The sequence below is a fragment of the Rattus norvegicus genome, chromosome 1 (genome assembly GCF_036323735.1).
Source record: "Rattus norvegicus strain BN/NHsdMcwi chromosome 1, GRCr8, whole genome shotgun sequence".
Classification (NCBI taxonomy): domain Eukaryota; kingdom Metazoa; phylum Chordata; class Mammalia; order Rodentia; family Muridae; genus Rattus; species Rattus norvegicus.
In genome coordinates, this window is record NC_086019.1 from 199,924,940 (window position 1) to 199,952,847 (window position 27,908).

The 27,908-nt window shown below is 43.2% G+C and overlaps 1 protein-coding gene across 2 annotated transcripts; it reads right to left on the reverse strand.

Moving 5' to 3' along the window:
• Positions 1 to 1,210: 1,210 nt before the first annotated feature.
• Mki67 (marker of proliferation Ki-67) lies at positions 1,211 to 27,908 on the reverse strand. Of its 2 annotated transcripts, NM_001271366.1 has the most exons (15): positions 27,317 to 27,654; positions 25,462 to 25,540; positions 25,258 to 25,373; positions 22,520 to 22,583; positions 19,644 to 19,689; positions 18,259 to 19,221; positions 16,658 to 16,833; positions 15,590 to 15,851; positions 15,385 to 15,503; positions 15,127 to 15,298; positions 13,087 to 13,242; positions 8,229 to 12,248; positions 5,257 to 7,874; positions 4,176 to 4,586; positions 1,211 to 1,550 (listed from the first exon to the last, which is right to left on the reverse strand). In NM_001271366.1, exons 1-15 carry the CDS (start codon positions 27,406 to 27,408, stop codon positions 1,485 to 1,487), a joined length of 9,360 nt encoding a protein of 3,119 aa, NP_001258295.1. In that variant the 5' UTR covers positions 27,409 to 27,654; the 3' UTR covers positions 1,211 to 1,484. The 2 variants fall into 2 exon arrangements, with proteins under 2 accessions (NP_001258295.1, XP_006230515.1); XM_006230453.4 differs by having other exon boundaries at positions 1,216 to 1,550; positions 4,176 to 4,598; positions 5,257 to 12,248; positions 27,317 to 27,908.

Consider the following 27,908-nt stretch of genomic DNA (forward strand, 5'->3'; position numbering starts at 1 on the left):
ATAGCAGCAGCTTCACCGAGCCATCACCTCAGTCCTGAGTGAGCTTTTCTACTCCAGCCCTCAGTAAGAAAATGTGCTGACACAGCTCCGGCAGAAGTTCCTATAATTGAACAGGCTTTCCCCTCATTACCATGTTTCATTCAACTAGTGTGCAGTTGACTACAATTTCCTACATACATGTGACATTTCTAATTCCACATAAGAACAATTCGTAGCCAAGCCTCCTGTTACTTCAAAGACTTTTTTAGGATTCAAGTCAATTAAGGGCACTTTCATGCCTCACACACTCTAACAGGTAAAAAGGGTTCTCTCTTCCTGTGCCTTCTGCTCTGCACAACCTCCTTTGCCAGCTCAACTATCACTCACCCTATGAAGCTTCAACTGTCCCCTTATTACAGCTGCCATTCCTTGACTACAGAATTACTGAGGTAGATGAAATGGCAGGATTTCCAGACCCACCCAAAATGCTAAATCCCTGTCTTCAGTGTTTTTCACCTGTACATCCAGCTGTATCTCAGACAGGGGATGGAGAAGTGAAGTGGTTAGGGCAACGGCTGAGCAGGGCGCACTTTAGGGTACACTCCAGCTTCTCTTCAAGCACTGGGCAGAGATATCTGGAATGATGATGTTACTACTGGAAAACAGAAAGGGGACTAGAGGGCAGAGTAAAAAGTGCAAAGTTGCACGTATGCAAATACACAGTGCAGATATGTTATGTCTATGGTCTGAAACGGAAAGGAGTCTAGGTTAAAGTGAGACTTGGAAGATTATCCTCTCGTACCAGACACCTTGCTGCCAGGCAAGAGGTCAGAAAAGCACATGGTAAAAGCAGAAGGATAGGAGACTAGAGTAGCATATTATCCAACAGCAAAGGTTCCATAGGCAAAGCAGTCAACTTGATCAGTACAGACACCTAATGAAAAGCACAGGTATCAATCACTCTTTAACATAGCAACCTGTGCCCCTGAAGGTGAGCTCATAAGCCATCCTCGTCAGATGTTTCTATCAAAAGTCAAAGGCCCAAAGGATCAGGCTGACTTGTACAAATGACTAATGGTCACAGTCTTCAAACCAAATGCCCCATCGTACAGTTATCCTGTGTAAGCTCTACTATAACTGCACAACTAATGTCTAATGAGTGGAGGAACACCTTCCCATCCCTTGTGATGCCAGACATGAGTAGCTGCAATTGCTCAGAGAGGCCACAGGAGGCAGTGAATTTCACAGAGCTTTATTGGGTAGGACAGAGGGCCACATTTCTACCTGTTTACCCACCAAACATTTAAACTGCTATTGCTCTGAGAGATCCCTGGTGATCTTCATGATCTCCATTGGAGCTTGAAGAGAGTATGATCAGGAAAGCTCAAAGCTTCCTTCCTTAAGCACAGGCAATATTATTTACAGTTCACCTTCACACTGGAGATGAAAATCATACTGGAATCTATCACTAAACCAAATTTACTTTTCCTTCTTAAATGTCTTTGCTACACAGTTTCACTTTTCTGGTGACTTCTTGTTCTTAATATCTTGGTGTATACAATGTCTTCATCCTGTTTGGGAAGAAAAACATAACTCCTAAATAATGTGAAGGAACAATTTGATGAACCCCTCGTCTTTACTAGGTGTCATTCAGGTCTCTCATGTATAAATTAACTTTGAGGGTCTGGAGAGATGGCTCAGGGGTACTTTCCACACTTACAGAGGACCTAGTTTAACTCCCAGCATCTATATAGTGGCTCACAACCATCCAGGGGATCAGATGCCCTCTTCTGACTGACCTCTGCAGGCAGGCACATGGCACATAACACATATACATACATACATACATACATACATACATACATACATACATACATACATACATACAAATGGTTTCTTACTTAGCTTTTTAAAATTAAGACTCTGTGCTCTTTCACAAGCTTCTAATATATACAAGTTCTCCATCACTGTATGTGGTTCACTAATTAGAAAACATCATTCAGAAAAATTGAATGTGACCTAGATAAAAACTTAAGTGTTCTAAAGCCAACTTCCCACAGACAGAGGGCAGTCACTGTGTCCTGAGGTCTCCTATGTGGCTACAAAAGGATAGTGAGTCCTCGAAGGCAGTGGGGAGATAGAAGCAGGCCCATCTACCTGGAAGCCCTCCAATCTACAAAAAGCAAAAAGTCACAAGAGCTTCTTAGAGCAAATGACTCAAAGTAACACAAGGTCCATCCAACACAAATTAGGAAAAGCCAAGGGTGATGCTGGGCAGCTTTATAAGTGATCATGGACAGTTAAGAAAAGGAGACAGAAAACAGGAACTCTAAGTGTGAGGCTCAGTATGGACAAGAAGATCTTGGTATGTGAATGCTGTTGAATTCTAGAAAATAACAGGGAGATGCTAACATGGATCTACTGTATTCTTTAGAAAGGCACACACACCAGATAAGAGGTTTGCTCCTCCAGTACACTTGCAGGATGGACCCTTGGAAAACACATATACCCCACATTTGCAGTATCTGGGTCTATGGACAATGGAACAGACAACAAAGAAAATAGTCCTGGGAAAACTTGTCAGTGTATGGAGTCCACTGGGTACAAGTGAGGAGAAGAGGACTGAGTGCCTATGACCTGGCCTGATCACCCTCAAGGCTTGGCTGTTGTGTTCAGGATCATTTGAGTATAAGAACCTGGATTTTACTCCTTCCATTTTATTCTGATAAAGTACTACTTTTCAGGATTATGAATCTGGGCTTAGCGTTCTGAGGGAACATAAGATATACTTGTTAAGCCTGTGAGGCTGATGTGTCTTGGTATCTATAAGAAAGCCTACTACCATGAGAGTTTCTGCTTCTAGACAGCCCCTCTCCACGTCTTAGGTATTGATCTACTTTCCTGAGCCTCTCTTCAATCCTCTAGAGCAGTGGTTCTCAGCCTCTTTGTGGGGTTGTCAAACAATCTTTTCACAGGGGTCACATATATCATGAATATCAGATATTTACAATATGATTCATAACAGTAGCAAAGTTAGTGATCAAGTAGCAAGAAAATAATTTTATGACTGGGGACACCACAACATGAAGAACTGAATTAAAGAGGGTAGGAAGGTTGAGAACCATTGCTCATTCTATCTGCACCTCTTCACTAGACTTTCATGCCTCTTGCTCCATCCCTCAGCCATGTGGGATGTTTTGTGGCCTCTGGGAGGCCTGGGTCTCCTTGCACTGTCAGTTGTTTCTTGGTTTATTCTAGAAGTGGTTAGGACTGCCAGCTCAGCACACCTCTGTCTTGAGTGGCTGTCACTACCCCTATCTCATCAGCTGTCTCGGAACGTTCAGAGTATGTTCAGGTTCAACTTGAGTGCCAAGAGCAATTATGTGTCGTTCCCACAAAGGTAACTGCCTAGCTCATCTTTAACTTTTCCTAGACTACTGATTAATGTAAGCCTGCCATTGGGAGGGTGCAAGCACAGGCAGCACATGAGCATTTACAATCTACCAGCTTAGATAGTGTGTGAGCTTAGGGTGCTGAGCCAGCACACTTTCTACTGAGCAGACTTTACCTACTTCCTTTTATTTGGTTAGGAGACAGACAACGCTGGGTTTATTCTGCCTTTTTATTTATTTTTTAAAATCCGATTTATTCCTTTATTTATTTTTATTTTTTTGCCTTCACCTATGTATGGACACATGCCTGCTTGGTGCTTAAGGAGGTCAGAAGAGAAGATCAGATCCCCTAGAACTGGAGTTACAGATAGTTGGCAGCTATGTGAGTCTTAGGAATCATACCTGGCTCCTCTGAAAGAGCAGTCAGTGTTCTCAACTGCTGAACGAACTCATTCAGCCATTTAAAAGGAAATCTTTTGAGGTCCTGACATGCCCACTTTTGTTTTAGTTAAGTGTTGCCAATCTCAAGAGGCTGAAGATGTCATCTATAACCATAATAAGCCACATCACAAACATCAGAAGATGACATTAAAATAGCTAGCTCTTCTGGAATGGAACCTTCAGTGGGTAAATTTGCTATTCAAAGTGGATTTACCAAACAAGCACAAGAAAGCAGGAGCCTGAGTGATGGCTTCTCCCACTAGAATAGCAGGAACTGCTGGTATGTCCTTCTGCCTCTGCAACCTGGGCACAAATATTAGAATGTTCTGGGTCTCTAGAATGTAAGACAGCAAGGGCCCTTACCTTCTTCAGAGTTTTTGCATCTTTCTTGGCCCCTCGAGTTACTCTTGGCTTAGGTTCATTGTCCAAAGTGACTCTAGTTTGTCTGGATCTCAAACGCCTAACATCTGGATCTCCAGAGACTCCTTTCTCTTGCTGGGTCTTTATCGAGATTTCTGCACCTGATTTTCTTGTTTTCTCTTCTGCTTCATGAGGCTGGGGAATCTCCGTCTGTCCTCTAGACCTCAAACATGTTCTTTTCCCACTGACTTTGCCCAGAGATGAAGACTTCTTGGTTCCAGGATCTGGATTCTGCGGCTCTGTCTCCTGGGAGATCTTCATTGTTTTCTCATTTTTCTTTATCCCAACCTTCTCTGCAGACGCATCAAACTTGGGGCTTGGCTGTTTTTCAGTTTTCTTTCGGTACCTAGAGCTCTGGGGTATTTTCTAAGGCAATGAGAAGACAGCCACAAAATTAGCTAAATCTAAAAGATCCATCAGGAAAAAAAGATAAAAGCAAAAATATAAAAAAAACCCACAAACTTTATATATTAAATTTATATTTACTGAGTCATCTATGATATTCGAGGCAATGCCTTGGTTACTTTGTTCCTACAGAAAAATAATCATTTCTACTAATAAATTATAAATTCAAGATGTCAATCATAATACATATCAAAACCACTCCAGTTCATACTATTGAAGAATGCCCATCATAAAGGCAGTAGTGGTCCTTTAAAGATCACTAAGGTACAAGGCCCTGCAATCTTTGAGGGGTGTCATGGTAACCTGCCTACTTCATTCCTTTTCAAGGATATATAACCTATGTCCTTAATACTGTCACATACACAGAGCTACACTGACCACCTGTTCCCTGACACATTCTTCAAACCAAAGATACATTTAGTTTAGAGAGGAAAACATTTAGGAGTTAGTCTATTCCTTGCACAGATCCCTAAGGATCACTGGCTACAGCCTATTAATGGTGAAAAATAAAACTTAAGGAGATGAATAGTTATATGTGCACAAACTCCTAGCAATATACACAAATACCCTCAGCAAACACACCCTTCCCGACAAGCACCCACTATATTCCCCACATCACCTGATCTGGAGTGACAGGGTTCTCTCTTTTGGCTTCCATTTCTTCTATTTGCATAATGGTGCTAATGTGCTCCTCCACAGATTCACGTTTATGTGACACACTTCTCAGGTGTTTCACCTTCACCGGCTCAGGTGACACCTGCCTCTTGGTAGAAGCTGCCCTTTGTTTCTTATGTACAGGCTTCTCACCTGTTGCTTCCTGCTTTGGGGTTACAGAGCACAAAGTCCTGGTTTTCAAAATCCTTCCATCTCTTGCAGACTTCCTGGGGGGGGACAGGTAAAGGTTGCTTTTGCTTTGTAATGCTGCAAGGTCACTGGTATCCATCAACACTTCTTTGGGGTCCTCTTTAGAGGTCCTCAGCACTCTTCTGCATTTTCTCAGAGGTTTCATTGAGTCTGGCTTTTGCTGTAGAGTGCTCTTAAGAATATTAGTGTCATGTCTTAGTTTCTCAGAGTGATCTGATATTTGTGTTATTTCTTTGGAGTCACCCAGGACTTCAAGAGGTTGAACCCCATTCTTACGTGTCCTTAGCTGCCTTTTGCTGTCAGTTTCTTTGGCTACTGTATCTAATGTCTGCTTTACAGGTGCCTTTGAAGCTTTGGTACCATTGTCATCAATTTCAGTGACCTTTCGGGATCGCACACTTTGCCTTGATGTTGGCACTGTCTTCCTTACTGCTGAAGGCTTGTCTGCCTCTACTTTCCCATGTCTTGTCCTGGGACGTCTTGGTGAGGGTTGGAGGCTATCAACTTGCTCTGGTTGTAGAGAATTACAGGGCATCTGTGTGGGTTCTTTATCCCTTGCAGATTCCTCAGTGTGACCTAGGGTTTGGATTGGTCCTTTGAGACCAGCCAATTCTACGGTCTGTGCCTTTTCCTTGGGTATCCTCCGTGGCCTCTTGCTGACAGTCATACTTGCTACTGGGTCAATTTTCTGCTCTGTAGACTTCTTAAGCTCTTCAACATTTATCCTGTTACCCATGGGCTCTTTGAGTCTGCTCCTGGTTTCCCTGGCTGGTTGCTTTCTCTGTGCTGTGGGCTCCTCTTCCACACCCACTTTGAATAGTTGTATTCTGAGCTGCTTCTTTAAGCCTACTAAGGTTTTCTTCTCTTCTGGTTGTGGAGATTTGCAAGACATTCTTGTGGCAATTTCCTCTTGGAAACTAGTCAGCTCTTCCAAGGGTTGGGTCTTTTCCTTAACCTTTCTTGGTTGATTCCTCCTGCCGGTTAAACTTATGGCTGGGTCTTGTTTCTGTGCCGAAGACTCCTTAAACTCATCTACACCATTACTACTATCTATGGGCTCTTTGTGTGTGTTTCTGGTTTGCCTTAACACTCTTGTAGTCGTTCTTTGTGGTATGGGCTCTTCAGTCACACCCAGTCTCTTGAGTCGTCTTCTTGGCTTTATCTCTGAAGTTGTATCCACAGGTTCTGGAGATTTGCTGGGCACCTTTGTGGTTTTGTCAACAATAACTGAGTCCATTACCAAGCATGGAGCTTGGCAGAGCTCTTGGAAGCCAGGCAGATCCTCTAGGGTCTGTGGCTCTTCTGCTCCTGCAATTCTTTGCCTCTTGCTGCTAGGTAAATTGACTGCTGTGTCCAATTTCCGCTTTACACATTGCTTCCTTGCTTTAATGACTTTCTCTTCACCTCCTGGTGCTCTAGATGAGTCCACAATTTCCCCTGACATTTTTGGATGCATTCCGTCTTCTGACAGTTCATTTTTCACATAAAGGTTCCTAAGACGAGTTCTGAGCTGTCTACCTGAGATTACTGAAGTATCTATTGGCTCTGGTGGTGGAGAACTGCCTGGCATTTTTGCAAGATTGTCCAGTGTCACTAAATCCTTGTTCTGTCCTGGTGTCTTGGACAGTCTCTTTGTGCTTGCTGGGGTTATGACTGGTAGTGGTTGTGAAGATTCCAGAGACACCTTTGTACTTTCATCAACAGTCACAGGGTCACTGGCACCAGCTGGTGTTTGGAAGAGTTCTTGGAAGCCATCCAGGTCTTCTAGGGGCTGAGCTCTGGTCTTAGGTGTCCGTGACCTTCTCTTATGTCCTGCTGAATTTCCTGTGAATTCCAGTTTCTGCTTTGGAGTTTGCATAAAGGGTGTGGTGTCATTTTCTTCCGGCACTGGTGCAGGTGTGCCTGTCACTGTGTCTGATGACTTTGTTCTTTTCCCAGGTGTTGAAGGCTCTTCTCTCACATCCACCTTACTGAGACCTGTCTTGGACAGTCTCTTTGTGCTTGCTGGGGTTCTGACTGGTTGTGGTTGTAAAGATTCCACTGGCATCTTTTTACTTTCCTCAACAGTCACTGAGTCACTGGCACCAGCTGGTGTTTGGAAGAGTTCTTGGAAGCCACCATAATCTTCCAGGGGCTGGTCTTTTTCCTTAGGTGTTTGTTGTGGTCTGGTAAACCCAGTTAAATCTGCTGCAGTTGCCAGTGTTTCCTTTGGAGTCTCCATAATTGCTTTGATCCCATTATCCGCCTGCACTGGTGCTGTGAGGGCTCTGCCAGGTGACTGCTTCCCGAGAACTGAAATTCCTCCCGTCACATCTACTTGTCTCAGGCTAATCTTGGGCAGACTCTTTCTGTTGTTTTGGGTTCTAACTGGTCCTGATTGTGGTGGTTTAGTAAACATTGTTGAGGCTTCAGTGTTCAAAGAGTCCTTAGCATGGCCTGGCATTTGGCAAAGCTGTTGGGAACCAGTCACGTCTTCTAGGCTTGGTGTGCTATCCTTTGAGGAACGTCTCATCCTCTTACTGCTAGGCATACTAGCTGTTGGATCCAGTTTACGCTTTGCAGGTTTCCTAGATGACCTAAAGACTTTGTTGTTGTTAGGTACTTGAAGTGTGTCTATACCTTCTCCTAATTGTAGGTGTTCCTCTGATTCTAAAAGTTCTTCTTTAACATTCATGTTACTCATACTTGCCCTAGACTGTCTCTCTATGCTCTTTAGGGTTATGGCACTTCCTGGTTGTGGAGAAATAAAGGACATTTTTTTGGTTTTGCCAACTGCTAATGGGCCATTGGCATGGTCTGGTGTCTGGAAACCCTCCTGAAAACCAGATATGTCCTCTAGATATTGGGCTTTTGCTTTAGGTGTTCTGGACTGTTTCCTAAGCCCTGTTAAATCTCCTAAAGACTCCAGTTTCTGCTTTGGAGTTTCCATGAAGGTTGTGGTGTTATTTTCTTCCTGCACTGGTGCCGGTGTGCCTGTCACTCTGCCTGATGACTTTGTTCGTTTCCCCAGGGTCGAAGGCTCTTCTCTCACATCCACTTTACTGAGACCTGTCTTGGACAGTCTCTTTGTGCTTGCTGGGGTTATGACTAGTTGTGGTTGTACAGATTCCAGAGACACCTTTGCACTTTCATCAACAGTCACAGGGTCACTGGCAGCAGCTGGTGTTTGGAAGAGTTCTTGGAAGCCATCCAGGTCTTCTAGGGGCTGAGCCCTGTTCTTGGATGCTCGTGACCTTCTCTTATGTCCAGTTGAATTTCCTGTGAAATCCAGTTTCTGCTTTGGAGTTTGCATAAAGGCCGTGGTGTTATTTTCATCCTGCACTGGTGCCGGTGTGCCTGTCACTGTGTCTGATGACTTTGTTCGTTTCCCCAGGGTCGAAGGCTCTTCTCTCACATCCACCTTACTGAGACCTGTCTTGGACAGTCTCTTTGTGCTTGCTGGGGTTATGACTAGTTGTGGTTGTACAGATTCCAGAGACACCTTTGCACTTTCATCAACAGTCACAGGGTCACTGGCAGCAGCTGGTGTTTGGAAGAGTTCTTGGAAACCATCCAGGTCTTCTAGGGGCTGAGCCCTGTTCTTGGATGCTCGTGACCTTCTCTTATGTCCAGTTGAATTTCCTGTGAAATCCAGTTTCTGCTTTGGAGTTTGCATAAAGGCCATGGTGTTATTTTCATCCTGCACTGGTGCCGGTGTGCCTGTCACTGTGTCTGATGACTTTCTTCGTTTCCCCAGGGTCGAAGGCTCTTCTCTCACATCCACCTTACTGAGACCTGTCTTGGACAGTCTCTTTGTGCTTGCTGGGGTTATGACTAGTTGTGGTTGTACAGATTCCAGAGACACCTTTGCACTTTCATCAACAGTCACAGGGTCACTGGCAGCAGCTGGTGTTTGGAAGAGTTCTTGGAAGCCATCCAGGTCTTCTAGGGGCTGAGCCCTGTTCTTGGATGCTCGTGACCTTCTCTTATGTCCAGTTGAATTTCCTGTGAAATCCAGTTTCTGCTTTGGAGTTTGCATAAAGGCCATGGTGTTATTTTCTTCCTGCACTGGTGCCGGTGTGCCTGTCACTGTGTCTGATGACTTTGTTCGTTTCCCCAGGGTCGAAGGCTCTTCTCTCACATCCACTTTACTGAGACCTGTCTTGGACAGTCTCTTTGTGCTTGCTGGGGTTATGACTAGTTGTGGTTGTACAGATTCCAGAGACACCTTTGCACTTTCATCAACAGTCACAGGGTCACTGGCAGCAGCTGGTGTTTGGAAGAGTTCTTGGAAGCCATCCAGGTCTTCTAGGGGCTGAGCCCTGTTCTTGGATGCTCGTGACCTTCTCTTATGTCCAGTTGAATTTCCTGTGAAATCCAGTTTCTGCTTTGGAGTTTGCATAAAGGCCGTGGTGTTATTTTCATCCTGCACTGGTGCCGGTGTGCCTGTCACTGTGTCTGATGACTTTGTTCGTTTCCCCAGGGTCGAAGGCTCTTCTCTCACATCCACCTTACTGAGACCTGTCTTGGACAGTCTCTTTGTGCTTGCTGGGGTTATGACTAGTTGTGGTTGTACAGATTCCAGAGACACCTTTGCACTTTCATCAACAGTCACAGGGTCACTGGCAGCAGCTGGTGTTTGGAAGAGTTCTTGGAAGCCATCCAGGTCTTCTAGGGGCTGAGCCCTGTTCTTGGATGCTCGTGACCTTCTCTTATGTCCAGTTGAATTTCCTGTGAAATCCAGTTTCTGCTTTGGAGTTTGCATAAAGGCCGTGGTGTTATTTTCTTCCTGCACTGGTGCCGGTGTACCTGTCACTGTGTCTGATGACTTTGTTCGTTTCCCCAGGGTCGAAGGCTCTTCTCTCACATCCACCTTACTGAGACCTGTCTTGGACAGTCTCTTTGTGCTTGCTGGGGTTATGACTAGTTGTGGTTGTACAGACTCCAGAGACACCTTTGCACTTTCATCAACAGTCACAGGGTCACTGGCAGCAGCTGGTGTTTGGAAGAGTTCTTGGAAGCCATCCAGGTCTTCTAGGGGCTGAGCCCTGTTCTTGGATGCTCGTGACCTTCTCTTATGTCCAGTTGAATTTCCTGTGAAATCCAGTTTCTGCTTTGGAGTTTGCATAAAGGCCATGGTGTTATTTTCTTCCTGCACTGGTGCCGGTGTGCCTGTCACTGTGTCTGATGACTTTGTTCGTTTCCCCAGGGTCGAAGGCTCTTCTCTCACATCCACCTTACTGAGACCTGTCTTGGACAGTCTCTTTGTGCTTGCTGAGGTTATGACTAGTTGTGGTTGTACAGATTCCAGAGACACCTTTGCACTTTCATCAACAGTCACAGGGGTCCTAGCAGCAGCTGGTGTTTGGAAGAGTTCTTGGAAGCCATCCAGGTCTTCTAGGGGCTGAGCCCTGTTCTTGGATGCTTGTGACCTTCTCTTATGTCCAGTTGAATTTCCTGTGAAATCCAGTTTCTGCTTGGGAGTTTCCATGAAGGTTGTGGTATCATTATCTTCCTGGGCTGGTGCTGGTGTGCCTGTCACTCTGCCTGATGACTTTGTTCTTTTCCCAAGGGTTGCAGGCTCTTCTCTCACATCCACCTTACTGAGACCTGTCGTGGACAGTCTCTTTGTGCTTGCTGGAGTTCTGACTGATTCTGTGTGTGGAGATTTGCTGGGCATTTTTGTGATTTTGTCACCAGGGACTGGTGATAGAAAGAGTTCCTCGAAACCAGTCAGGTCTTCCACAGGCTGAGCCTTTTCCTTAGCTTTTTCTAAAGGCCTCTTGCTTCCAGTTACTGTTGCAGCCAGCATTTCATTTTCAGATTGCCTCAAAGCTTTGATATCCCCATGCTCAAGTTTTAGAACTTTGGGAGTATGCCTACTTTCCCCTGACATATGTATAAGCTTTGTCACGGCAGAGAGTTCTTCCTTCCTATCTACTTTCCTCCTAGATGTGCTGGTCCGTGGCTTTGCGCTTGCCTTGAGGTTCTCTGTTTTGGGTTGTGGGGATTTGCAAAGGACTTTAGTTTCATCATCACCTATGGGTTCATCTTTGAGATCTGGTGTTTCAAAGTGCTCCGTGAAATCAGCTGCACCTTCTAGAGGGTGTGTCATTTTGACAGGGGTCTTTGACCAGCGCTTCACTCTGGTTGCATCTACCACTGTGTTAACTTTCTGTTTTGCAACTCCTTGATCACTTTTTGATGTGTTTTGCGTGTACATGGATTCCTCTAGGTTTTGTATTGTTCCTTGTTCTTGACTAAGTAGGTCCTCAGCACAGTCTGCTGATTGGGTGACCATCTGACTTCCTACTAAGTCTTTTGTTAGTTTCTGCTTCCTGGCACTTGATCTCCTAGCGGATGTCTTTTCTGAATCTTCACTTAATTTACTGTTTTCCTCGCATCTTTGTGAAGAGTTTTCACTGCCCTGCACTTGTTGGTCTACTTCTTGTCCTTGAAATGTCTTCCGTAGATGTCTTCCTGTGATGCTCTTGGCAAGGACTGCTTCTGTTTTTTCATTCTTACTTTTGACAAGGGTATGTCTGAGCTCTCTAGATCTCCTTAACTTGCTCATACTTGATGCTGTCTTTAGAGGCTCTGTCTCAGAGGCTGGAGTCTTCTTCTCAATTTGCGTAATGTTATGGACATTCTTAGGAGTTTGCACTGTGTTTTCATGTTTGATGCTCTGCCGTCTTAAGGTAGAACTTGCAGAATATTTATTGGATTGCTGCTTTGCTGCATTCTGAGTACTGAGGAGCACTTTTTCTCCTATAAGAAACAAAAATATATATACATAAAAAGTTATCATTTTCTCCACCTAATACCAGCTTAATATTTTATCTTTTGGAAGTATATAAGAACCAATAATTTAGCTTTTCTACCAAGGAGTTACTAGATGATCTCAACCATGTACTATTTATGATCTATTAAATGTAATATTATTTGGTAACAGGGAAGAGCCATTGTAAAGTATCCTTAAGGGTCTTCTGAAGCCTGTCAAGACAGGTGACATGGACCTGAATACAAGCAAATTTTTGTTCTGAAACATTTGAAACAGTTATTTATTATCTTGATTCACTAATGAAGTAATGGATTCTACTATGCATATTTATGGTCCATATCAAATTCTGTATGTAAGCAACTTGTGATCCTCCTACCTCTACCTCCCAAGTTCTGAGATTAAAGCCATATATCACCACACAATGTTTTTGCAATGCATAGACTTAACCCAGAGTTTCCTGCATGTCAGGCGAGCACTGTAACAATCGAGACTTACATCTCTATGCTCACAATAATTTTTACTGAAATCTATATATAAATATGGCAAGACAAGTGTACTGTTTACACCTCTATCGCCTTATGGCAAAGAAGCTAATAGCATACAGACTTATTAACTGAGTGAATAATATTTCCTACCAAGCTAGGTCAATGATTAACATTTAGAAAAATTGCAAAGACTGCTTAAAAACAGAACAGAGATGGTGGAAATGGCATTTGACCAGGAAAAGCTACTGTAGAGAAGAAACTCAGTACTGTGCATGAAGAAAAAGGCAATCTTCAAGTCTCCATTCCACAGTCTAACAGTGGAAAGGACAAATGAACCAACCCAAAATCTCTGAGGCGGTGGGTGGGGGTGTGTCTTCTGAGTTGGTTCCTTGCAACTGTCTTTCAGACAAATTCTCTGAATCAGACAGAATGGAGCCCACGTCACTCATCTGCTGCTGCTTCTCCTTCACTGGAGTCTTGAACATTTCAGTTAGTCCTGATAAAAGAAAACATTGGAAACATGGCTTACATTATCTCATTCCTCATATAAAACAATGTAGATGACAAAGAAGCTTTCAGATTCCAGGGATGCATCATCTCAGTAAAATGATTTTTGTTAATATGCTCATAAAATTAAAATTAAAAGAACAAAACAAAACAAAAACAAAAAACAAAAAAAACACGTATAGCCCACTTCTCTAAACCTCTCCTATGGGAAAGGAAATTCAGCGATTTAGCTGACCTCTGTAGTTTTCTACACTAGTTCCCAAACAATAAGCCCCAGCACAGGGACAAAAGTTAGGCATGGGTACCTCACCTCAGAGTATTGATGATCTGGAATCCATGACCCACAGGCCTTGTTATGCCCTCAGCAAGTCTAGGTTTACCAGATCTAAATCCTCGGTATATATAATATGTTTCTACAGTTTAGAATACAGGCAAAATACTGACCATTTTCAGTCCTGTCAAGAACAAACATTCCCACGCACACACACTTTAAGTACCATCCCTCCCTACTCACTTTACTATCAAAAAGGCAGTAGTGACTCCTTATGGCTAATTAAGCTTCCTGAAAAGGAGGCTTGTGTGTCATGCTTCTGTCTTGTTGGCGTCACAGAATGAGAGCTGGAGCTGGCATTCACTAAAGAACGGGTCTGAGAACTGTTGCAGTGTCTATCCACACTAGCCTGTTCAATAAGTCTCATTTGTCTTCCAGACCTTACTGCTTACTTGAAATGTCAGGGTTTACCCTCTAATGTTTTAAAATGGAAGCTGCCAGGTCAGGTATGGTAGCCCTAAGAAAGTAGAGGCAAGCAGATTTCTTTATGTCTTAAGTTAACCTGAATAGTAAGACTCTATCTCAAGAAAAAAAGAAAAGTGTGTGTTGGGGGGCTGAGGGGTTGGGAGCTGCCTACACCAAGAGAAGAGAATTGACTGACTCCAAGAATGAATGAAGGAAGGAACACTCAAGACAAGTCACTGTCTCATGTACCGTGTATTTAAACTCTTATTTATCTTTGAGTTTTTGAAATATAATATAATCCAATACAATATATATTTATATATCATCCTCAATTTATAATCACATACACACACTTGATTCATTTTTTGTTTTCATCTTTTGTTATTTTTATAGAGATAAATAAATTAATCCAAAATGTAGTTCTTTTAGGGGCAATTTCACAAGCATTATACATGAGGTATTTGGTCATTTTCAATTCCCAATCTGCCACAAATAAAAGTAAGATTTTACCTACTCAGTTCAAATTGTAATTCTCTTCCAGAAACTCACATATTGAGGAACATGAAACAAATCTGCTTTCCTGAGAGTAAGTCTAAGCCAGCCAATTACACCTTCACTGATACTCAAGACAGTGACAACAGCTTATCAATAGCTCAGAAAAACCTTTCTTACATGGCTTCCTCTCAGCAAGCAGTTAAGCTCACTAGAAAGAAAATGAATCTTGGAAAAGCATTACTACTGCTCTAAACCAACTTATTCCCTGGGATCAGCCGTCAGTGCAACTCCTTGGGAAGAAAATAACACCCAATCATCCTCACACCACAATGCACCTGTCCGTTTTCTGTTCACACACTGCTCACCAGAGGCTATGCACTTCAGATTTCCATCCCTGCTTCCTGTAGGGCACAGATCCCCCAAATTGACTGAGACCTGTCCTCTACTCCCAACCAACTTCATCTTTGAATATTATGACACCTGAAAGCTGCTGGCCCAATGGGTTATTCTGTAGTCACTCACTGCTACTGGACTCCAGCTGGGGTTCTAAGGTTGTAAGAGGGGGGCGTGGGATGGAGTCACAAACAGAACGATCAAGAAGACTGTGACTGCAGACCTTCTCGTAAATGTAACTACATTTACCTGACAGATCTTCACTGAAGTCCATTTTCCAGTTTAGCATCAAGTTGTTCAGCATTTTGTAGGGTCGGGCAGGCATGCTTGCCTTTTCAGTCTGTGCTCTCCCTATTACAATGGTACAGGGTGAGTTTGCATGGCCTGTAGTAAATTGATCGTGAAGGCTGCTTGTAGGTTTCTGCAGACAAACAAAATATCACAGCATGAACATCGCATGCCTAAGACAATTGAAAATAAAAGCAGAGCGTGGCTGAAGCTCTATACCTTTGGAGTACTGGGTCTTCTTTGTCTTTTTCTTGTCTGCTTTTGAGGGACATGTTTCACAACTTTCATTTGCGTTTGTTTCACGCCAAGTTTTACAACATCAGCCCATGATTTTGCAACTGTCAAAAGGAAGAGATGGTGAACGTTTCAAAACCCATCATAAGAAAGTTGAGTTGGAACTCTTTCTGCCCAATACAGCACTAACCAATCAGGTTGGCTTCAGAAGCACCACTTCTTCTTTTGGAGCAAATCATCTGTAGAATGCCATGCTGACTTCGGCTGATGGATGCTCTCTTCGCAGGCAGGTTGCCACTCTTCCTGCCTGCTTTCTTGGGAATGTCTGTCTCATATAAGAATTTGCTTCCGCTGGAAGCAAGTGAAGTCCTGCCTGATCTTCGTCTTTCATCATTTGTCCTTGGTGGAGTTACTCCAGGAGACTCTTGTTTCCCTGGAGACGGAGGCCGTTCCTGACAAGGCAGAAATCATTTATGAAAAGCCTGAGTAAGGAGGTTAACATCTCTGTAATGCCTGTTAAAAACCTTTACAACAAACCAGGTAGCTTTTAAATCATGCACCAGTGGCTCTGTCTTTCAAGGATAAGAAAGGGATCAGTTGCCCCATTCATTTAAGCAGAGGAAGGGGACATATGAACCAGTGGAGTCTATTTCTGGTGGAAACAGGGACACTACTCAGCGAAATAAGGCACTCGGTTTCAGCTCAGCCAATACCAGCCAGGGGGTCTGCATGGGCAAAGCTACTTTTGTGAGGTGGGACAAGGCAGGTATTAGGTGTGCTTCCAAGTCTTTTAGGTTCTAAAAGAATAAGCTGTCCAGGGCCCTTTTAGTAAACTGAGCTACACAGTCACACCAAGGAAAAGCAATAGAACAGTAATAGAGGGCTAAAGGCCTAAGGAGCTACATGTGCAGAAGAGATATGTTTTACCGAAGATTTTCCTCCCCACAACCTCAATGCACTATACTCCCAGGAAAAAAACAAAGCAACCCTTGTGGTCACATGTGCTGTTGCCCTCAGCTTCTTCTAAATAATGCCAGTGTGTCCCAGGGAGTTATAGGGTCTTCTTTAAAGGGAAAGTGTCTAGTACCCCGCCTTACCTCCCAGAACTACTTGAGAGCTCATATGCTTGTTACTGGGCATGAGACAAGTAGTAGAGAAATAAGAACTCAATTACCCTTTACCTCAGCCTGGTTTTGGATAGAAAGTGAACCATCTGTGAAATATGAGGTACAAACACAGGGTTGACTGTCCAACTAACCTTGATGATTTTCTTTAGGCCAGCTGGACTGTGAGTGCCAAGAGACTTCCTCTTCGTTGGTGTTTCTCCTCTTTTGAGTGGAGTATTAGGAGGCAAGTTTTCATCAAATAATTCAGGTCTTAGATGACCCCCAAAGGATACACGTCTTCTCTTCAAAGGCACTCCCTCACTCTTGTCTGAAGTAAGGAACGCAAACAGATAAAAAGAGCAATGAAAACGCTATGCCAGGACTTAGGATTTATTTCAAAATAGCATGAAAAAGTAATGCATTGCAAAGGCACTGAAACATGGCACCTTGATTCATAAAACTGAAACCAGAGCAGCCTCAGGACTTCCTAAAAGATCTCAAGAGAAACCAGATGCATTGCACTTCAACTGGAGAGAATGGAGGTTCTCCTTAAAACTAAAAATTAAAAACTTAAAAATTGCATGTGACTTAGCTTAAGAAAGTCATCTGCCCACAGCAGTAGTGTTACTCTCCAGCAGAGAAGACAGAACCTGAGCAGTGCCCTGGGGAACTGGATAAAAGACACATACATGGGCCAGACCCAGATCTGCCTTATGAGTAAACTATATGAGCAGGCAAAATATCTCAGGTCATGCTAGTAGGAAGTTCATGCAACCCAAAGCCATTCTATAACTTCCTGAATAGTCTACATGAACTCCTTGTCCAGGACTGGCACTCCATTATAAGGCACAACTGAACACTGGCTGACGCTGATAGGTCCAAGTGTCACTGACAGATAGCCACACCAATAGGTCACCACCAGAAGCTATTCCTGATATAAAGGTCATTTGCATTGGAGCCCAGGGATCTTTCCTTTCTTTAAGCCAGCATGAAACAAGTATATAGGAAGATGCCATGAGGCTGCTCACTATGTAGCTTTGGGGGGTTTGTAAAGAGCCTTCATGTTTGTAAAGAGAATAAAGAGAAAGCTTTCTCTAGGTGGTGAGATGGTTAGGCAGGTAAGGGTGATTGCTGCCAAGGACCTGAGGTCATTCCCTGGAACCAAGATGGCACATGGTGGAAGGAGAGAACTGGCCCCTACAAGTTGTCCTCAGACTCCTGCATAAGCACCATGGCACAGGCTTATGTTCCCTTACCCCCATATACAAAAATAAGTACATGTAATAAAAAATTTAAAAACAAATTGTTAATGCCTTGGAAGCATATAGTACTTTGCTACATAGAGAAATTCTGCCTCAAAAAAACAAAACAAGACAGACAAAACAAAAAAGGAGAGACTTAGAACAGAGTTTGAACACCTATGAGCTACTATGTTCAATGACGGCTCAAAGGACTGACCATGATTTAGTTCCAAGAACCAATCTCATAAGATATAATTGGGATTCAGAAAAACTCCATTTTTTTTCCTGAGGTAGTTTCTGTGATATGGTTCCCCCCTGAACTAGTTGCACCTCCTCTATTATACCTCTTTATAAATGGCAAAGTCTTCAGTGCCCATGTATCAGATAAAGCTTGCCTCTTACTGTATCAAGGCTCCTTAGCACACAGCTAGTCACACTAAACAAACATCTCACTAACTCATAATACGTAAGACAGAAAGTAGAAAAAAATAGATCTACATCAAAGAACTTACTAATGGAATCACCACAGTTGCTGATATCAATGGAACTAAGGCCAGTTATACCAGAGCAAGTCTGTTTGGCCACTGTGCCCAGTTTCTCAGGCTTGCTGAAGGAATCCTTGGGACTTTTCTTTTCACCTGGAGCAAGGCACTGTGTTAAAGAGAGCCGCTTTTGTGTCTCTGCACATGGAACCTCCATGTCTGCAGGAATACTTCTTCTCTTTTTGGAAGAGGAATGTTCTGGTGTATTGGCAGGGCTGGCAACATGTCCAACTTTTACTGCAGCTTGATTTCTAGTTACCAGTTTCCCAGGAGTGACTATTTTATGAACTGCCTGGGCACTTTCACTTTCATCCAGATTCACAGAATTTCTTCTGCCAGGAACACGAGAGTCTTCATCCTTAAGCTGCTGTGCCTTCTGCACAGGGGTCTTCATTTTAGCTGTCTCTGTGGGAGTCTGAACAGGCCCCACACCACCTCTCCATCTCTCGGTCCAGCTCTTTCCTACTTTGGGTGAAGAGGTTGCTGTAACAGGGGTGCTTCTACTGGACTTTGGTCTTGCCTTGCATGACACCAATCGCTCTGTCTCCCACGATTCTTCTGCTGCACGGTCAAATTGGGGTTCTGATTTTCTATGAGATTTCTCTGATTTTACATCCAACTCTTCCTTCATTGACTGATAAAGTTTCTCGAAGGGAGATTCATTTTTGTTGCTATTGCTAAGGCTCTGTGCAGGAGAAGACTTCAGGTCCCCGTAACTGCTCCGTGTAGCCCTGAACTTCTTAAAGAGATCCCCAGAAGTGGGTTCTCCTAGGTTTCTGCGATCGTGCTGTTCTACATGCCCTGATGAATCTTGGGTAACACTGTCCTTTGAGTCATCTGAGGCAGGACTATCTGCAGAAAGCCCCTTGGCATAGACAAAAGATCTTCTTGAAGCAGTCATTTTTGAAGCTTTGGTATCTTGATCTTTCCCATCTTGGCAATAAATATAAAATAAGAAACAGAAGTTCAATATTTTCTCAGTGATTTAAACTGTTTGGAATCCAGTACCATATTTTAAATTGCCTTGTACCCCAGCTTTTCATTTAGTGCAGAAATTAATTAATTCCTTACACTTGTCTTATTATGGTATTTCCATCTTGATAAAGCGCATTAGCTTTGAATAACCAGTGATATATCCCACCAGACAGCTCAAGATTAACTGGGAAATTAAAAAAGCAAGCACCAGGGAACAAGTTAACCAGCTCTCTGCTCTGGTTTGGTATTTAAATGGAACCACTCTCTTAGTAGTTTGGGAGTCCAGGAATTTTATGTCTGTGTCCCCATGATCCCACCCTTGCCACTGTCATAGCAGTCTGATGCTGAGGGTACCAGAACAGAACCCAAGCAATACAAACCAGGGTCAGCAGAGATGGTATCTCTTGAGGCTCGCCGTGCTGGTTCCTACACATTTAAAGATAAGAACAAGCATTTAAGTACCTTTTTTAGTGTGGTCATTTTTAAACAATGAAAACTTTTCATTAATTATGTTCTTTGTCAAACTGATTTGTTATGACATTTAGAAGCTTGAGAAATACAGCCAAGTGACTTCAAAGCTAGTGACCATGACCTTAGCACTCCTTAGAAAGCTTAGAGCTTTCTTTTAAAGTTTGGTTTTGTATTCATGTATATGTTCCTGTATTTAGGCACATTTATGTGGGTACCTCCATGGCGTTGTGAGCTGCTCAGTGTGAGTGCCAGGAACTGAACTTGGGTCCTCTGGAAGAGCAGCAAACTTTTTAAAAGATTTATGTATATGAGTACACTGTCGCTGTCTTCAGACACACAAGAAGATGGTTGTGAGCCACCATGTGGTTGCTGGAAATTGAACTCAGGAACTCTGGAAGAGCAGTCAGTGCTCTTAACCGCTGAGCCATCTCTCCAGGCCCGTCTCCCAGTAAGTTTTCTAGAACTTCTTTATCTTCTAACTTCATATGAAGGAAGAAGCGAAGTTAAAATTAAGTTCCTCCATCTGTTAACTCACCACAGGCACAAACCAGAGGTGCCATAAGTTTCACCAGAAGTGGACTCAGGATGTGCTAAACTGCAGTCCCACTAGCACACGTGCTCTCATCCCTAGCAGGTATTTTTGTGTAGCAGAGAGCCAGGAAGTTAAGACACACAAAGGGCAGCACATCTATGTGCACTCGAACTTCAGAGCCTGAATATCAAATTCAACACTTTCTGAACCAATACAGTGCCTACATATTCAGGAATGGAACTATTCTGGAGGTGAAGAATAAATGTTTTTACGTGCTATGAACAAAATTGATGTTGAATATCTCTTTCTCTGACGCTTACCATCGTATTTCTAGGGACAGGGAAGAAACTAAACCGGAACCTCACCAATTTGGCTAGGTTAGCTGGCCACCAAACACCAGGCATCCTCCAGTCTCAGTCTTCTCAGTAACAGGGATTACGGGTATTTGCTACCATACCCATGGGTTCTAGGAGATCCAACTCAGGTGCACATGCTTGCAGAAGAAGTATTTTATATAGAGCTATCTTCCCAGTCCTGAACTTTTGCACGATTATAGTAGAGGTATGAAATTCCTATTAACTACTATCACTATTTATTTGTATTGAATTTTAATGCTTACTTTTATTAAGACTAATAACCAAATAGTTTATCAACTATTAAGTCATACTTATCTATCCCACAGGTCTAAAACTATGAATATAAAACTATGAATAAACCTATTAATAGGATGAATGGTGACAAATGGGTGGGATACCTAAAAAAAAAAAAGCTTCCACCAGAGGTTGATGAGCACTGGGCTCCTCTAAGGAGAAGCGGTATTTAACATGGATATTAATATTTACAGATTTAACTCTTGAAGGAAGAGTGCCTGTTGCTAAATGCAGGTGAACCCTAAAGCTCCTAACCCAAGGGTCTGCAGCTACTTCATGGCACATGCTTGACTACCATTCTAAAAGGAGAGACAAAGACCCTTAAGACTTAGCCTACAGCTACTGAATCCCACTGAGCCAGAATCTGTGTCCAGAATTGTGCTTTAGTAAACGATACCAATGGCGGCAATCTGGCTGATACTGTCAAGTGAAAGGATTCCCTCACGTGGCAAGCACTAGACTTACTTTCTTAACTAGAAAGCTTCCTCAACATTCACAAAGTAATTATTTCAGACATACCAAAATGGATAGGAACAAGAAGTAGGAGACAAAGTGATACATCAGATGTCTCTAACTTCCTTGTTAAGTCTCAAACTGGGGATAAATGGCTAACTGAGGTACCCATTAACATATCAAAGTAGATGATGGTTGCCACATACTCCTACAGGGCCTGCTGGATGGCATACCCTCCCCGAGCTCCTCTGGCCCCTATATAACTCAATCATTTTGGCTAGCCAGTCTCCTGGCCCCTATATAACTCAATCATTTTGGCTAGCCAGTCTCTGGCCCCTATATAACTCAATCATTTTGGCTAGCCAGTCTCCTGGCCCCTATATAACTCAATCATTTTGGCTAGCCAGTCTCTGGCCCCTATATAACTCAATCATTTTGGCTAGCCAGTCTCTGGCCCCTATATAACTCAATCATTTCGGCTAGCCAGTCTCCTGGCCCCTATATAACTCAATCATTTCGGCTAGCCAGTCTCCTGGCCCCTATATAACTCAATCATTTCGGCTAGCCAGTCTCCTGGCCCAGGTTGCTCCTCTTGGTCAGTGGCTCCTCTCCTCTCTCCCCTCCCCCTCACATGGCCCAGCTCAGGGCCACGTTCACTCGGTACTCTCCCAGAAGTCTGTCTCTGCCTATGTTCTCCTTCCAACCTATAATAAACCTTCCCCACCACACACAGCACTAGACTCACTTTCTTAACTAGGAAGCTTCTTCAACACTCACAAAGTAATTATTTTAGACATACCGAAATGGACAAGGAAAAAAGTGTCTTTCCTTTTTTAACTTTTCATACAATTTCTATATATTCAGGCTATTCTAGCATGGGCTAGTAAGATCACAAGATAGTATAGTAGAGTGTAAGACCAAGTTAGCACTCTGTTTCTCAACAGCAAAAAGAAATCAGTTTTGAGCTACTTTACTGTGCTCACAGTCAACTTACTCCCTTATCCTGTTACTTACATTTTTTTCTGCTATAATCAGAAAGCCATTCCTGGTCACCAATTTAAATGTGAGAAATCGCTTGTTAAAACGTTTGTTAAAACTTGTTTAAAGTTCCCATCAGGACACGAGAATTAACCTGAGTATTTCCCCTCACCTTTCCAAGTGACTTTCTCGGGAATTCTGTTGGCCTGCTTCCATCATGGCTTCCGTCTTCATACCTACAGTGCAGAGTCAGGTGAAGACTGAACATCGAGATTCAAGTGCTAGAGATACGAACCCTGAAACAAACTCCAGGCTTTGCTCAGCATCTTAGCTTACACAAAGAAAAGTTTCTAATGCCAAAAACTTCTATAAATGGAAAATTACAAAGCTATGTCCCATTAGTGTGATCACTATTTCTTCGCTCTCTCTGGCAGACAGGCCCATCTTAAGAAGATAGCACTGGAATCACGACAGATCTTGGTGATCAATTCGTAGCTGAAACTCTTTACTGTGTACAACAGAAACTTGAGTACCTCGGTGAAGTGGCTTAACTTGAATTTAGATGCTGTCTATGTAAGATCTGAACCCAGGTAGCATCCGAAACCTTTCTTCAAGCTATCACAGTGATAAACCAAGTCTCTTTTAAAGAGTCTAGTCAATAGAAAAAAAAAAGGCCTTTCGAATTGTTCAAAGAGGCGAAGTTCATTTTATATGGATTTAAAGGTAAATCCATCAACATAGTGTATCTAAAAAAAAGTCTATTTAAAGTTAAGCCACACAACAGCAGGTTCCTTGACACAACAAAAACCTTAAGAATTATAAAGAATTGAAAGCTATACAATATAAACATAATGAGTTAATGTATTCATATTTATCATCCAAAAGAATCACTAAGGCAAAAGATGTGACTAAAAGTAAGAGATATTTCAAATGACAAAGAATTCTGTGCATAATTTAGAATTATATCCAGGAGTCCACAACCATATGCCAGGGTGTAGCATCAAAAATATGAAACAAAAAGTGATAGGGAAAATTAATTAAAGAAAAATAAACAAATCCTCAATGGATGATTTCAATATGTCTCCTAGGTAGTAAGCAGGGAAATAGTAAAATAATTTTTAAAAATAGAGAATTTAACAGTTCTACAGATAGAACACTGCATTTGGTAGTTGAGGAATACAGGAAATTTTTAAATACAGGAAATGGGGGGAGGGCATTTGATCACAAAGAAAGTCTTGGCAGATTTCTACTAGAAATCACTCAAATTCTCAAGAATGACTGAACTGTGAATATTCTTACATGCTACAGTACATACTGTGCTATGTTAATAAAATACCTACGCTGTGAGAAGAAACAAGCCAAAGACATCCAACATGCTATAAACCACACACGAGAACATTAGTCAGACATAAACACACAAAGTTTTATGCTAACTATAGTGTTTAGAGTCCCACATGCAAGCATAATGTTATTGCGCCCTGTGTAAAGATTATCATTGTATTTTTCCAATGCTGATTTCTGTGCCCCCATTTCTGGTTGCAAACCTTATTCTAAGACTCTGCTGTCTCTATGTTGTATAAGCATCACTCCCCAATTATTTCTTGATTAGTCAACAAAGCTAGTTGATCAGCCAGTGACTGAGAAAGGGAGACAATAGGGTTGAACTTCCATCTAGCCAGGGGAGGAGAAAAAGAGAGGAAAGAGTGGGGGAAGAGGGGAGGAGAAGGGAAGGGAAAGAAGGGGAGGGAAAAGAAGGAAAAGAAAAGAAAGGAGAGGAGAGGAGAGAGAGGAAGAGACACGTGAGGATTAGGCAATCTGAGAGTCCAGAGGCACCATGAGAAACACCTGGAGCCCAGAGAGTCCAATCAGTAGTACCAAATGCAAATATCACTGGAATTTTGCTTGGGAGGTAGACAGATTAGCATAGAGAACTAAAATAGAGTAATATCGCTCAGTTGTTATACCCTTAAAGCTTATTAAATAAATATAGTAGTCCAGTCTCAATTATTTGGGAGCTATCTGGGTTAAAAGAAAAACACAGCAACACACTTATTAAAATGCCACTAACACCCACAAACAGACGGCAAAACTCCAAAGACACCTCTCTCTCTCTCACAGTCACCATGGTGGCTTACTAAGAGAAAAGCTATGATTAGAGAGAACACACACACACACACACACACACACACACACACACACACACACACAAAGGTGTAGAATTTTCCCTTGTGACTTGGCTGTGGTGTATTAGTCAGCTAGGACTCCCACAATTAAAATAGATGGAGTACCTTAAATAACAGAAATTTGCTGCTCACAATTCTGGCTGGAAGTCCAAGTCCAAGGCATCTGTAGGAATGGCTCCTCTGGGCCTCCTGAACTGGCAGCCTCCTTCCTGTCTCTTCACAGCACTTCACCTCAGTGTGATTGTTCCCCTGTATGCTAATCTTTCCTTATTATAATGACATCAGTCCTGGGTTTGGACGAAGCCTGATTGCCTCAGTTTAACAAAATTGTTCTTTAAGAACCAAACGTATTCTCTAAGGGACTAGGAGCTAGGAACTTTAAGACGTGCCATCAACAACACTGGGAAAGCAAAGACAGGACATTGGGCTTGGGTGTCTAGGCAATCTAGCCTAAGCCAGTTAGAGACCCTGTTTGAAAAAGGAGAGAAAAACTGACCCAAATTCTCAGGACCACACCTAATGTTGTCCTCTATTCTCCACAGGCACAGGTCCAAGCACCGGCATATGTACACACACACACACACACACACATACACACACACACACACCCCACATCCTGTCAGACATTTCCAACATCCATCAACACCAAAGAAGGATCAACGAAGGTACTAGTTTGTGATTAAAGAAAACACAGTATTCAGAATTATTTCAGTTAGTTTTCACCCACCTAAAGGAGCGGTCAATGATTGTTATTATGTCTCCATGTTTCAGCTGCACAGGCTCATTTATAATAGTGCCATTTACTTGAGTTGGATTGGCGGAACTGAAATTATATAATATTGCCTACAAGGAGAGAGGAGACGCAAACACTAAGGTCTTGCTTCAAGTCAACTTCAAAAGCTTTAAGAGTTGATTTCCAAAGCCAACTTACCTCTTGTTCTTTGACTTCAATTTTGCAATGTTTTTTTGACACTACAGGCAGCTGTATACGAATGTCACATTCAATACTCCTTAATACAAAAAAAAGTAAGGGTTTTTATGAAGGTACAACTAAAAAAGAAATGCTCAAAATTTCAAATGAACAGAATTTGACTAGTATGTTTAGACTATAAATGTAACAACACAAGGACTGACAAGATTATCATGGGCAGTGCAAACAACGCTCACAAGTATTGCCAAGGAAGCCATAAAAGATCATTAAGACTTCTAGTACTTCAGAATGATTATATTAGAAAATACCAGAACACACAACCAATTACTTTTCATACAAGTAGTTATAATTACAAGACACGTATAAAAGAGAACTTTATATCCGTTCAGGAGAACTTCCTGATGTGTTTATAACAATATGGGTGTTTAAGGGCACAGAAGGAACTAGCATAAAATGTGCCGTGGGTAATCAATGCCTCAGTTTCTTCATACACAAAAGGTCTATACCAGCACCTGTGTTGCTATTCAGTTATAACTGTGTATGTCACTGGCACAGTTAATCCATGTGAGTTTTTAAGTTGTTGTTTTAAAACCACACCAAGTTGACAGACTCAGACGTCCTCACAATACAAACACTAATCCGCAAACAGTATCTAGATTAGAACATCTTTCTAGAAAGCTAGCACAGTGGTGGCACAGCACAGAAGGGACGATCCTAACTCAGTCAAAACCAGGAATTTCACTGATAGCTCCATCATGAACATTAAAGTCAGAACATACCCTACATACTGTTTTCCTATGAACCTCTGGCGTCTAAGTATATCTCTTACAATAAATAGCACACAACCAAATGCAAATTATTAACATTTTTAAAACTTGTTAAAAGTATATTTAAGTAATATTGCAGAATAATCAAAATGAATGACACCTGTGACAAGAATATTTACTTTCTTCTTTTAAACAACAACAGCTATAGAAATTTCCTTACTCTTACAGCTTCCTTACTGTCAAGAAAACAGAGGTTTTGGATATCAAAACACCAGGCAGAGAGACTCTATGTTGGAACCCAGTTTCACTGAGCAGAAAGAGTACCGCAATGCATACTACATACAGAATGCCACAGATATTCTAGATCAGATAATTCCTCAAGCGCTGATTCCTGTCAAATACACCATGTGTCTGTCCTCAGCAATACTAGTGGCAGATACCTCTCCCAGGATGATATGAAAATCTGTCACCAGACTCTGCCAAATGTCTGAAAACTACCATTCGTGCCTGAACTCCATCATCCTACCAGACACTCACCCTGTGTCACACACTGACTTAAGTGTCAGGCGCCATATGGAACCCTGGGGATGTAATCACTAACATGGCATCCCTTGCCTTGGAATTTTAGTCTACTGGGAGACAAACAAAAATCTAAAACCTAGTCACCAACCTGCATGGTGTTAGAAAAGACGAGCTTTCTTTAAATCACATTCTCAGGTAACATTTCAAAAGCGGCAGAAACTGCTTTAAGGGTCAAAGTTTGCAAAAGTGGCAACGCAAGCAACCGCCTGGAAGGCCTCAGGGTAGATTGCTATCCAGGGGAGGGAAAGAGGGGATTCTCCCAGAGCACCGGAGCAAGGCTCTCCTATCTTCACCTTTCCAGAAACTTCCAGAGCCACAGCTGGCTGCCTGAGAGTGGCAATGTGGGAGTTGCGGGACACCGATGTCAGCTTCGCGTCTACTTGGGAAGTTCTCAGTGTGTGAGCGTGACTTCCGAAAATGCTACAGGGGCAGCTCTGTCAAACGCAAAGGGCGGTAGGGGCGCGGGGTCGCTGCCCGCGGTCACCTCGGCCCCTGCGCGAACTCACCTTCCAAACAGGCAGGAGCTGAGGCTCAGCGGGAAGTGTGCGCCGTCATCGCCGCTCCGTTTGATGGTGACCAGGCGAGCTGAGGACGCCATGGTCCGCCCGGCCGTCAGTCCGGAGTCAGTGACTGCGGCCGAGGGCGGAGTAGCCCCTCTGTGAAGCTCGCCGTCTCGCCGCCCGGCCGCTCCTCAGCTGGTTCTGACAGCGAAAGTTAGCTCTGCCCGCGGCTCACCGGGTGCAGCCCGCGTCAGAACCCTCGGCTCCTCAGCCGCGGAGGTCCGACCACGGCCACCCGCGGCCTTCGCTCCGCCCCGACCCGCACACCCGCCGCCCGCCGCCCGCGTCCCTGGTACACACGGCCGGCCGCCCGCCCGCCCGTCCCGAGTGTCCTCCAAGGCGGTTCCGCGCCAAGGCTGCCCGCCGTGCCCGCCCAATTCAAACGAAAACGGCGGTTCAAATTCTGGCGCTAAGTGCTGCGATTGGGCCATACGGGCAGCGAGAGACCAATGGAAAGGGCGACATAGGATTGGGGAAGTCCAGAGGTGGAGCCAGGATGCGGGCCTGGTGGTGAGGCGGAGCCGGACAAGTGGGAGGG